Source organism: Mytilus galloprovincialis, chromosome 14 (assembly GCF_965363235.1).
Source record: "Mytilus galloprovincialis chromosome 14, xbMytGall1.hap1.1, whole genome shotgun sequence".
Classification (NCBI taxonomy): Eukaryota; Metazoa; Mollusca; class Bivalvia; order Mytilida; family Mytilidae; genus Mytilus; species Mytilus galloprovincialis.
This window is the reverse complement of record NC_134851.1, coordinates 45566695-45580226: the sequence shown is the minus strand read 5'-3', so window position 1 is coordinate 45580226 and position 13532 is coordinate 45566695. Positions and strand designations below refer to the sequence as shown.

Genomic DNA, 13532 nt, shown 5'->3' with positions numbered 1-13532 from the left:
TTTTATCATGTATATCTATTGTTTAGTCATTTTATAAAACAAATGATGTTTGCAAAAGTATGAATTGTTCCAAATACTGAAAAAGTAGTAAGGATGTTCTTGTCCCAGGCTGAAAACCCTAGCCGTGTTGGGCACATTGTTTTGAAACTTTTGGTCCTCAATGCTCTTCAACTTTGTACTTGTTTTGGCTTTCGATTTTTTTTCACCAGAGCGTCACTCTTTGGTCTTGTGTGGACGAAACACGCGTCTGGTGTATCAAATTTTAAAACTGGTATCTTTAGTTAGCTATTATTCGTGTGTTTTTCTTTTCTATAAGTTCTTCCATTAATCAGCTGTGTTCTAGTCCTGTCATGTTGTCATTTTAATGTTAAATCTAACATTGATATAAAAGCGGGAGGTTTGACATGTCACAAAACCAGGTTCAGCCCTCCATTTTGTTCTTAAAATGTCATGTACCAAGTCAGGAAAATGGCTATTGTTATATATATATTATAGTTCGTTTTTTGTGTGTGTTACATTTTAATGTTATGTTCCTATAGTGTAGTAGTTCTCTTATATTTGATGTGTATCGTCAATTTTAGTTTGTAACCCGGATGAATTTTCAATAAAAATATATATATACATGATACTAGACCATATATGAGGAAGAAACATAAAAGCAGCATAAATGTAAGTCCTGTCATAGCGGCCAAATCAAAAGTAGGTCTGCAAATTTGTATTTCCACAAGACAATAAGGAAATAGTGCATAGGACATATGCTATTCTGTTTAATTTTAAAATGACAGAAACATCACTTTAAATAAAATGAAGATAAATTGATTAATAGAAAACATTGAAAGGTAGATCTTGATATATTTTGAAGTTGCCTGATTTTAAGATCGAATAGTGTAACTTAAGGAAATATTTGCAGGGATATCTATGGTCTATTATCAACCGCATACAGTTCATGTTATTTGTTTTATAACTTTAAGAAGAAAAACAATCGATTTTGTAATTTTCCCATTAAAATATTGGCGTTAGACGGTGCCAACATTATTTCAATATCTTTATCCAAACCTCTGTCTTAGTTCCGTTTCATTGATGATTTTGACATGAAATGGATTGAATCCCAACACAAATTGGATGATTTTATCAAACATGCAAACAACGCCCACCAGTCAATTAAATTTACATATTATGAAACTTCCGAAAATATATTTCTTAGACACAACTACATCTATAAAGGAAGGTCTCATATAAACAATTACTTGCAACTCCACTGGGTCTGAATGTTTGATACCTTCTTCAGTGTCGATGGGGCATGTTGGCGAGACAGACCATCCATTCAACAAACGCATGAATGGTCATCGAAGTGACTACAGTTGCAAGCACGTTCTCCCAAGCCCAAGCTGATCTCAAAAACCGTTTAATCACAATCATAGATCACAAAGAGGGTTAGTGAGGGCCGACAGACTTGGTGGGGAAAAGTTTTGGATTAGAAAGCTAAGGACAGTTTCAGAAGGCTTAAATGAAAAACCATGATGAGTCACTCATTTTCCCTACCATCACTCATTGTCCTGTCATCACTGTTTTTTCTACCATCACCTATTTCCAGTAACTATGGCTTCCGTACTGGACTTAAAGTTTTAAGGATTTTTAAAAAGCACACTGGTCTTAATTACAGTGTTACATTCATTTTGGGATGGATGTATAAGTACGCAGCCACGTTCAATTATTTTAACTTAGTAAATAAAATTTTACTTGTTTTTCTAATTATTATTAAACTGCTATTTATTTGGGAGGCTTAAAAAAAGGCAACAGAAGTATACCGCTGTTCAAAACTCGTAAATCCATGGACAAAAAACAAAATCGGGGTAACAAACTAAAACTGTGGGAAACGCATTAAATATACACGCAGTCTCTGTTGTAATTACTCTACCGTTGTCAATATTAGACCAACTAAGATCAATTAGGGCAGTTAATTGGGACTGTTTTCCCCGCACTTGTTGTAACATCTTAACTGTCGTCACTTTTGGATTTTTTTAGTTGTGTTAGTTCAGATCGCAAATTCCTATTTTTATTTTGGAATATCTTTGCAGTCTTTGTGTAGTGTTTGGTAATTTAAAAATTGTACCAGCGTCTCTGATGTACGCTTAAAAAGGGATATGTTTTGCATTCGAATTTTTTTGGTTTCTTCCGTGGACTAGTTTTTTTTAATAAAATTAAGGGTTCATTAAAAAAAATCGTCAGTTATAATCAGGAAGAGCTGTCAATCCGTTATTTATTTTTTTCATCTTCTAATTTTCTACCGTATGTTACTGATAAATGTGTGATGTTTGCATTCAATGGTTAGATACAGTCTTAGGTTAAAGAAAAAAATCAGTTATAATCATGTTATAAACTCATTGAGATTTCAGCAGTCAACATTTTACAGTTTTATTGACAGTGGCGAGACAAAGGGTTGACCGAACAATTTGTGTGTTTTAATTTATGTTCACACATGCTATAATCTGAAATAAAAGTAATGTTGGAATCCGTTGTTGTTGTAATAATCTTAAAAATAAGTTCAGTTTAAATATTATATATTCAAAAGTTTGCAAAAGGAATGAGGCACAAGTGAATCAAACTTATATTGTCGTTTCTAAATTAAGTATGCTATTGCGCGTCTAAAATTCATACTAAATTTCCCAACAGTTTACTGAATGTAGAGAATCCGACTATAAGCATCACTGTCATACGACTTAAAACAAAACAGATAGAAAAAAAAACAACAACATAAAGATTAAGAATATGATAAGCGCAACAACTCTATTTTGAAAACAATAAAAATCAGTATGTTTAAGTCTTTTTTTCTGTTGAGTATAAATATATCTTGTCATTGTGTCTAACTTAGCAAACAGAGTAGCAATATGGCCGTGTACCACACGTTACATATTTGTATATTTAAATTTTGTAAGCTTTGATAATTTTGTCATTGATAATTTGATACACAATAGTTACAGAGGTACCAGGATTATAATTTTATACGCAAGACGCGCGTTTCGTCTACATTTGACCCATCAGTGACGCTCAGATCGAAATAGTTATAAAGCCAAACAATTACAAACTTGAAGAGCATTGAGAACCCAAAATTCCAAAAAAATATGCCAAATACATGAAATACGCCTACGGTAATCTATGCCTGGTCAAAATAGTAATCTTTGAAGAAAATTGAGAGAGCCTTGGAAATAAACTCATCATAGATATCAGGATTAAAATTTGTATTGACGCCAGACGCGCGTTTAGTCTACAAAAGATATTGAAGGTTCACTTAATAAGTTCTTCAATTAAGTGATATATTTCCTTTGTTGTCATAATGTGATCGTTCTTGATTTTCAAAGTTCTGAAACGAGTTCAGTAACGACCATTTAACACGAATAACTCACAATAACTTAGTACTTATACAACAATCTCACGAATGTGGTATTCTGCAAATATGATATAAAACTTTGTTTGGAGCTCATTATCTATTTTCTTGTACTTTTGCAGTATTGTGTTTTATAGGCGTTAAAACAGAGGGACGAAACATACTAAAGGGACCGTGAAACTCATTAATCGAAAAATAAACTGACAACGCCATGGATAAAAAAGAAAAAAGACATTCAAATAATAGTACACAAGACACAACATAGTAAATTTAAGACTTAACAACACAAATCCCACCAAAAACTAGGGCTGATCGCAGGTGCTCCGGAAGGGTAAGCAGATCCTGCTCCACATGTGGCACCCGTTAAATATGTTAACAAGAAGTGATTGAATACTGTCAAAAAATATTCTCTCTTAATAGGTTGACAGGTAAAACACATCGAACGTCAAATCTTTTAATATTCTTGCGCTGTCAAATCTGCTAATCCAAAAAGGTAGCTTTTGGAAATTGTGACGTATTTCTCTATGGTTCAATGCTCCGTAGAACAACTCATGTTTAAGTTAAAAACCTGGATGAATAACGAAGTGTATTTCATTATTCAATATGTTTGTACCATAAGCAAGAAAAAATAAAGTAAGATAGAAAATGATTCATTTATATTGACCTTTCGTAGCTTAAAAAAAAACCATAGAAATTATATGTCAAATGCAACAAATACGACAATTTTCCTTATCTTGGATCCTGGAAGACAAATAGGTCACGTATTGTCAATATATTATGAATATCCATTATTTTGAGACTTTTTAATGTCGTCATCATCACCATTTGCGACTGGTTCAAATTATTTGGCTTCATCATTTTAATTATGGTTTGGTTTCTTTTGTACAATTCTTTTTTCTTATATTATTTGCCCTTTAATTTTTTTGATGTTGTCCCTTTGAAAGAAGCATATAAAAAAGACTGGATATTTCTATAACATTTATCAATTTCTATGGTCTAGTGTCCTCTACGCTTCATGAAATTTAACTGTATGAATACATTAGTTAGTATCGAAACCATAATTTTGCTGTGTACAAAATTAACGTATACATGTGTAATATAATTTCAGTGCGTAAAGGTGTAATGTATCGTTATGTTTATTTGAACGCGGGTATTAATGCAACACGAAGATTTTCCGAAACTGGACACAGAAGACACAAATGAGATTTCAACTTTTCGGTTTAAACGATATTTTTTTCTTCAATGAACATGAAAAATCAAATAATACTATATAGGATAATACATATTATATGAGAATAAGGAAGATGTGGTCTGATTGACAGCTCTCCAGCAGAGACCAATTGAAATTAGTAGGTCACTATTATAGATCACTGAATGACCTTCAACAATTAGAAATATCCTAACCTTTTAACAATATAATTCGAAAATGGCAAATGTAAAACTATTAAAAAGAAAAAACAAACGGCCAAAATTAAGTACCAAACAAAAACAGTAAATGAAAAACAGGAACAAACGACAATCAATGCATTGCAGGCTTCTGACTTGGAACAATCACATACCAAATGTGTCAGCATTTTATAAACTTATTTTGATTAAACTAAACTCTTCTACTAACCGGGGACAGGGACATACATGAAGATACGAGGATAAACATGTTTGCTCGCACCGAACTCTTCTCCTCACCTGAGAAAGGGGTGTAACAGTACAACATAAGACCAAACTATGAAATTCAGTTGAAAGGGCTTAACTCATCACATGGGTTCAAATCACATAGAAACCTAACAAAAACACAAAAGACGCAAAATACAAATCTGAGAGAACTGTATTTGACATCGAACGGTCTTTAAACTATTTCAACATTTTATCGGATCTGCTAAACATTGGCTGCAATTGAGAAGTTAGTTAACAACCTTGGTCGTATACCATTTGACATTCGGTAAATTCAGTCATCATTTGTCTCTCCTCAATGGTTTCAAAAATGAAAGTGTCATTTCGAAAAGCTCATGCATCTCTTGAAAAACAAATGAAAGATAACGTATTGGGTAATATGGCACAATTTTCCTATTTATAAAACGGTTTATTTTAGTTGTCATTGGAACTATTCTTAAATCTCAATTGTGCCTCAAAAACTATCCTTAAAAAATATGCTATACAGCTATCGTACACAACACACATAAATGTTAAAGCACAGAAATAGTCATTGATAGTACATCGACAAGTCATTATCATCGTTAAATGTGTTTGATCTGTTGATTTGTCATTTTGATAAGAGACTTTGTGTTTTAATGTTTCTTTGAGTTCTGTATTTTTGTTAATTTAATTTTTACACTATACTTGTAGAATTTCTAATGAAAACATTCTCTTTAATTTAGACAAACACGAATACAATTAAGTGATCCGTATACACCAATTAGAGTGTTATTCGACGACACCTTTAAAGTTCTAGGATACAATTCATTTGGACAAATCTATTTGTATGCAATGTGTTATGTTTGTTTTTCTACCTTTTTTGTACCATGCCATGGCATAATGAGTTTGCATATCCATTTGGTATCTTTCGCCTCTCTTTTACACCAAACGTTTTTGTTATTTCCCCTACACTACTAAATATACCAGTTTATTAAAGAACCATTTGTTTTTTTCTGAATTTATATTACATATTATGTAATTTTGTCTTATAAAACCAACAGATATAAAATTACCCCAATTTATCAGAATAGATCTCAGCACATTCTACACATTCTAAGCAATGCCTAGTCTCAACTAGTTCACAACACTTTCTTTTCTTTTTAGTGTCATTCATAGCAGATCTTATTCAGTCTGATATTGTCAAGACTTTTTCTGAACAGTCTTATCAAAGTATACAGGAAACATTTTTGAACATTTAACATGTTTCATCTGAATTGTCTAGTTGTATTCTCTCATACAAATGCCGTGTTTGCAATTTTAAATGGGGTTTTCCTTATTTCTTTATGTAGGAATAATGTGGAAACATTCTGTAGAATATATACATGTTCGGTGTAAGACAGGGCTCCGTGTTGAAGACCATATGTTGACTGATAGTGGTTTACTTTTACATTAACAAATTGTGACTTGGATGAAGAGTTGTCTCATTGGCACTTATACCAAATCTTATATTCATGTATATATGTTTTGATATTGCCATTTGATAAGAGACTTTTAACTCTCGTGACAAAGGAATTTCATATATCAACACAGTGTTTAAAAGCGAAAAATTAATTACAAGTGTGGTGTCAGATAAACTCGTTATACAATCAATTTAAATCCACGAGGTCATGTTTTGACAGTTTCATGTGTATTGTTACGGCATAAAGAATTTAAATGATTTTGTTTACCTTTTGGCTATACATATAGTTCTGGACATCCGAAATTTCGACTCATCAGGAGTAGTAATACATTTTTTATATCACCCAAAACTGGGACTACGGGAAAATTTCGACTCAACCGAAATTTAGAGTCAACCGAGTTTGAACCAATGAGATCAGACTACTTTCTAGATCTTGAAGTAGAGAAATTCTTTTATTCAGATATGTTCAGGTAATCGGCAAGTTGTTAAAGTTAAATATAACTTAATTGTTACCTCTATTTTCTGAAAAAAAAGAAAAACATGTAGGAATATAATAGCTGTTTCATTCGTTTGAAGTGTCTGATAACGGACTTTCCGTTTTGTAGTTTTCTTGGAACCTGGATGTTTTTATTTTACTTTTTAATAAAAATTGATATTCAGTGTGTTCGGAGACTATTATCTGTCATAGCTTTTAGACATATAATACCAAGGCAATTAATAGCTATAGTAAGGGTTACGTATATTTGTAACTGAAAAAAATGATTGCGCTTTTTTAGATCTCTTAATCTAACTTTTCAAATACTAGACTTAGATCGCAAATGCATTGGTATTGCATAATAAACCAATAAATGTTTTGTCTCCTCTACACCCGGAGTGAAATAGTATGTAGATCATAGTATGAGAAGAAATGTTTTAATCACAGAGGTATAGTGAATTATAGATTTCACCATACATCTATTAGAATCTTCTTGTTCTTTTCAACTGTTAAAGCCGGAGTTTACGATTGAAGCTGCTATGTTGATTTGGTATACATGTAGTAAAATTTTAATAGTTGACATTTTTTTAAACAACTTGTGACCAAAAAAAGTAAAACACATAAACACATGAAATTTAAATCTTAAACTACATTAGCTATGATTAAAAAGTTCTTGTACGTAACGAGTGAATAAACTCATCATAAATACCAGGATAAAACTTTTGTTTTCACGTCAGACGCATGTTTTCCTCTACAAAAAACTCTTCTGTGGCGCACGAATCCAAAAAAGTTAAAAAGGCAAGAAGTTGAAGAGCATTAAGGACCAAAATTTCTAAACGTTTGCCAAACACAGCTAAGGTAATCTATTCCTGAGGTAGAAAAACCTTTGTATTTCAAGAATTCAAAAGTTTTGAAGACATATCTAATTAGAATATGGATGCTTATTTCACAGTTTTCAAAAAGTGTTGTGCTATAACCACTATCGTATAAATATTCAGTTCACACCAAAATGATTGAAATGAACATTCATAATAAACGGGTTTTTTTTTATATTTTTAGAGTAAATGGTTTTATTTTTTTTAACTTCTCGTTTATTTTTATTGGGATATTATTTTAAATTGTTATTGTGTATATTGTAACTAATTTGATTCATTCTAAGTCTAAGTTTAATATATAAAAAAGAAGATGTGGTATGATTGCCAATGAGACAACTATCCACAAAAGACCAAAATGACACAAACATTAACAACTATAGGTCACCGTACGGTCTTCAACAATGAGCAAAGCCCATACCGCACAGTCAGCTATAATAGGCCCCGATAAGACAATGTAAAACAATTCAAAAGAGAAAACTAACGGCCTCACTTATGTAAAAAAAAATGAACGAAAAACAAATATGTAACACATAAACAAACGACAACCACTGAATTACAGGCTCCTGACTTGGGACAGGCACATACATAAATAATGTGGCGGGGTTAAACATGTTAGCGGGATCGCACCCCCCCTAACAGTTTTATAACAGTACAACATAAGAACGAACTATAAAGATCAGTTGAAAAAGGCTAAACTCATCAGATGGACAAAAATACAAGTAGATGGTAAAGTAATTGCTTTCATAGACTAATTAATAAACAAAATATTAAAAGTCATAGATTGATCAAGGAAAAACATTTTTTTTTAAAAGTTAGAAGCCTAATAAATATTTTATTGGGAAATCTGATAATTCTCATCATTTATGGTTTGCGTTAACAACTGGATTCAATAATGCGGTATCTTCACCTGTATGGGTATTCTGACCGTACTTGTTTTTGAATGTTGACCATAGCTCCTTAACGAGATCGGTCACAACCATATCAGACGAATTGTTCGAAATAACTCGCAGCACTAATACTCCATCATCACGCATGTAATTTTCTGCAAACTTGCGGCAAAGTACTTTATCAAACTTGTTGTAAATCTCGTGATTCATTTTCAGATACTTTTTACAGTAACGTATTTTGTTGGTGTTTAATAGGATCAAGTAAATCCACATGAGTAGATTGCATGCTGCCAAAAAAGTGATGAAAATTAACCAAAACCAGATAAAAATGAAGATTTTCTCGTTGAAAAGGTTGATAGGTAAAACACATTGAATAGTAAATCTCTGAACGTTCTGAAGCTGTCTTATCTGAAAATCGCATAACGTTACTCTTGGAAATCTTGGGGAATCTCTCCATGGTCTATTGCTTTTCCAGTTATCGGAAAAATCAAAACCATAAAAGCTGTATTTAGTTGACAGGAAGGCGTTCAATAGGTATAGTTGTCCAAATGCATTTGAAACATATAAGACCTTGACAAAAAGGAAAAGAATGATTAAATACATCCCAGCCAATGTCCTGTTAATAAAGTTCAAGTTCTTTTCAACATTGGAGTCCAACCATTTGTCCATAAAATGAGCCAGAGTTTTTATCGACTTCTCGCGATCTTTTGGCGATCCAAGTTGAGTTTGCTCCGCAAAGAGTACCATTTGATCAAGATTCATTCCAGATCCGCCATTAAATATTCTCCAAACGACATTCGGAAGTTTGAATAAGAATGCCATGAAAATCAAAATCAATGGAACCCACTGGTAGTACGTTATCTCGGCATCCTGACGTTCGGAAATATTTTCCGGGATTTCTTCCAGCATTGGAACGTAGAACGTATTCTTAATCCAGCAATGATACTCTGTATACCTCTCCATCGATTCCTCGAACTGCGCCGGAACCCAACATTGTATTGGATGTTTAAAAATTTGACCGGAACTGACTGCAACTGTGAAGATTATCAATATCGATGTTGTATAAACATGTGACATCCGGTCTATCCAATCATCATTTGGCTTTCCTCGAAGCTTTGAAAATGAAGGTACAAATGTGAGAAGCTCTAACATGTCTAGAAAACGAAAAATAGTCATTAAACAACAATTTACTGGTTATAAATAAATACACGTATCAAAGTGTAATAACGAAACTCTACTAAATTCTATGTCAAAACTCACATCGATTATTTGGCTTAAGGGCTAATTAAAGAAGTTTATGCATTTTCAAGATACATGCCTAACATGAAAGCTAATTGATTTAAATCGCTCATCTAACGAGTCAAACTCTTTTAAAGTACTTTTTTCCAGTCAAAATCAAATCCCTAACATTGCGATTCAGCACACACTTGAGTGTTTTCCCTTTTCAATAGGGTGTAATGTAGATCCATAAAGGACTTAAGGAAACAGATATACCAGCTAAAGTACTGCCAAAAATTCCTAAATAACTGAAACAAATAATGACGCTCTGGATTACGAAAAAAATCGATATGAATTAGATATAGGAAAAAGTGGTATGAGTGCCAATGAGACAACTCTCCATCCAAGTCACAATTTATAAAACTAAACCATAATAGTGGGTCAAGGTACGGTCTTGAGCACGGAGCCTATGCCCATACCAAACAGCAAGCTACATGTATAACGGGCCCCAAAAAATTACTAGTGTAAAACCATTCAAACAAGAAAACCAACCGTTCTTATCTATATAAAAAACGAGAAACGAGAAATACTTATGAACCACATAAACCGACGACAACCACTGAACATCAGATTCCTGACTTCGGACAGGTGCAAAACCTATTTTTTCCCCATTGTACAAAACTTGTACCTTTATAGAAGAATAATAGAAGGCAGATATGAGAGCTCGAGAGGAATAATGTAAAACACATTAAAAAGGACGACAAAACACATACAATATAAAAACGGAGATCCACGCTGTGTTTTATAAAGTGTATAATTAAAATCAAAACAAACTAGGTTATCTTTGCCACATTTACATGTACCACACGTAGACTCAGGACCTCGCCAGTACCTTACGTAGCCATTTGTTATTTCACTAATTGAGAGGTGAAGCCGATGATTGATTGTCGTCGTCAAATATATTTACAAAATTTGGTTTTACAGCTTTTGCGTTCAAATATTCGTCTTTGAGCTGTCCAGATCAACGTACAGAAAAAAATGATCAGAGGAATGAATTTGATTTTCTACTTTCTTATTCTCGTAAATTCTTAATATTAACAATGAATACCTACCTACCGTCGAAAATATCCCTGTGTGCCTCTTTGGTGTATATGGACATAAAATCTTTATATAACGAAACGTTTGAATGAGTTCTCACAAAGATTTAAATGAAATAAATAAGGCAAATTCAATAACATACCATTATCTCTTTATATTGTCTGTTCTATAAGGAAGTTATACTATTATACGTGTGACATAATTTCAGATGAATATTTTTTTTTACAATGTGTTACAATTGATAGTGTAACTGGTGTTTATATTTAATTAATACGTCTTTTTAAAAAAATATGAATAAACTTTAAATCTCGTTACAATTTGGTTCAAATAGAATGTCTCTTCATTATTTATTATTACTTCCTAAAATATATGACTGTATAAAAAAAACCAATGATTTCTCATTAGTATTATTATATTTTATAATTAGCCTAAACACAAATTTGATATTTCGGATATAATTACAGACTGAGAAAAACTTTTAAATATCTATACTATTAGATTACTATGAGAAGACCTCATTTTGTGTGTCGCTTCTCTTCCTTCCACAATAAATTAATCATCATGTCTCTGTGTTCTTTAGGTAACATGCAAAGTCGATTCTTATAATTATTCAGATTGAGTTATTTTGGGAGAAAAACGACAAAATAGGTGTCCGGATATTGTTTCCGTCATAGACTGACTTTTAGTCATGGATAAGACTTCCGGTTTTAAACATTCACACAAGAACAACCAATCGTATGATAGATTACAAAAATGAAAAATAAATAAGCCAACCAGAGCGTTCTCCATATCATGGTTTTTAGATCGCAAGAACCACAATTATTATACCTCCTTAGAGACAATTATTTTTCGCGTTTATCCACATGTAAACTACGATTATACTACTATAATATATTGAGACTCTGTGTATTCTATCTACTTTTTTTTCTGAAATATTTATCTAAAGGGTCATCATACCAGTTGCATATATATTGAAATAAGTAAAACATGTGGAAACAAGAATATGTCCATAGTATTCGGATGCCACATCGGCACTATCCGCATTCACTATGTTTAGTGGACCGTGAAATGGGGTAAAATCTCTAATTAGAAAGATCATATCACAGGGGACATATTTACTAAGTTTCGAGTTGGTTGGGCTTAACTGCATCAAAAACTACCTCGACGAAAACTTTAACAAGAAGCGGGACAGACGGACGTACAAACGAATGAACTGATGAACAGACTAGAAAACATAATTCCCATAAATGGGGCATACAAATTTATTTTGTGTAAAGTGAAAGTAGTGATTTGGCCATGCATTGTAGCAAAGGGGAAGAATAATTGTGGTATAAGGCCAGAAATACGAAAATAATTGAATTTAACAGAAAGAAATCACCTAACGGACTTTGGAAAAAAGGGAAAGGGCTTTTGATCCATTATATGAAATTCTCCAGTCATAATAATTGTCTTTACAAAAATTCACCCTACAACAGTTTACAAGCTGTATATATATGCCCGAGATTTCGCGGGTGTTTTCTAGTTCAAATTAAAATACAATACCACATAACTTGACCCTAATATTCCGTGAAAGGAAGTACTATAATTTCAAACAGTCAACAGACGTCTTAATTGTGTCTCTAATTATCGATTCTCATTAGCACAGTTGAATATTTTTTGCGTCCAATAACAAGCCTTGCGCTTTCAACTTGTTTTCATTTTTCTGGGTAATCGCGATGGTAAGGAATTTAATCAAATGCCTTAACAGTGGTTAGTTTGAATTAATAAACAAAACAATACGCATCATTGTAAATATAACGGAATTTGACGAGACTGTCATCAAAGTAAGAGGTTTAGCGCTTTAAAACTAGGTTTAATCCACAATTTTCTACATTCGAAAATGCCTGTACAAAGTCAGGAATATGACAATTCTTGTCCATTCGTTTTTGATGTGTTTTGTCATTTGATTTTGCCATGTGATTATGGACTTTCCGATTGGATTTTCCTCTGAGTTCAGTTTTTTGTGATTTTACTTTTTGTTAATTGTAGATCTTCTAACAGTAAAATATCGTAAGAAAAGAGCTAAAATCATATTTTTTATATTTTTCATCGGGACCTCAGATATTGTCTTTACAAATGAAAATAGTCTCCATTTGCTAACTGCAAGTCATTAGATACATAGATAGATAGATATTTTATTCTCTAAAAAAATAAATACAGTATCGATATAATAGATATTCGAACTGCCATTTCCTCTTTCGTCCGATATATATAAAATAAAGGACTTTTTATTTTTGACACTGACTTTATCACAGTAAAATATCCGGTGAGCACGAAAAAAAGAAGAAAATTATTACAATAAAAGAGAAAATAACAAACGAACTACTTTTTCGCGTCGAATAACGGCGAATCACAGTTGTGTCACAGGCTGCATTTATACGTCATTTGAAATTCTGTCACAGTGCAGTAAACATGGCGTTCTCTTGTACAAAGTATTGAAAAGGAATTATTGCATGCGTTGTTTCAT

The 13532-nt window shown here is 32.4% G+C and overlaps 1 protein-coding gene across 2 annotated transcripts; it reads right to left on the bottom strand.

The window, feature by feature from the left end:
- Positions 1-8651: 8651 nt before the first annotated feature.
- LOC143058200 (innexin unc-9-like) lies at positions 8652-11130 on the bottom strand. Of its 2 annotated transcripts, none has more exons than XM_076231661.1 (2): positions 11041-11130; positions 8652-9864 (listed from the first exon to the last, which is right to left on the bottom strand). In XM_076231661.1, the coding sequence occupies exon 2, from the start codon at positions 9860-9862 to the stop codon at positions 8681-8683; it is 1182 nt and encodes a 393-aa protein (XP_076087776.1). In that variant the 5' UTR covers positions 9863-9864; positions 11041-11130; the 3' UTR covers positions 8652-8680. The 2 variants fall into 2 exon arrangements, with proteins under 2 accessions (XP_076087776.1, XP_076087775.1); XM_076231660.1 differs by having other exon boundaries at positions 11045-11113.
- Between the last annotated feature and the right edge of the window lie 2402 nt (positions 11131-13532).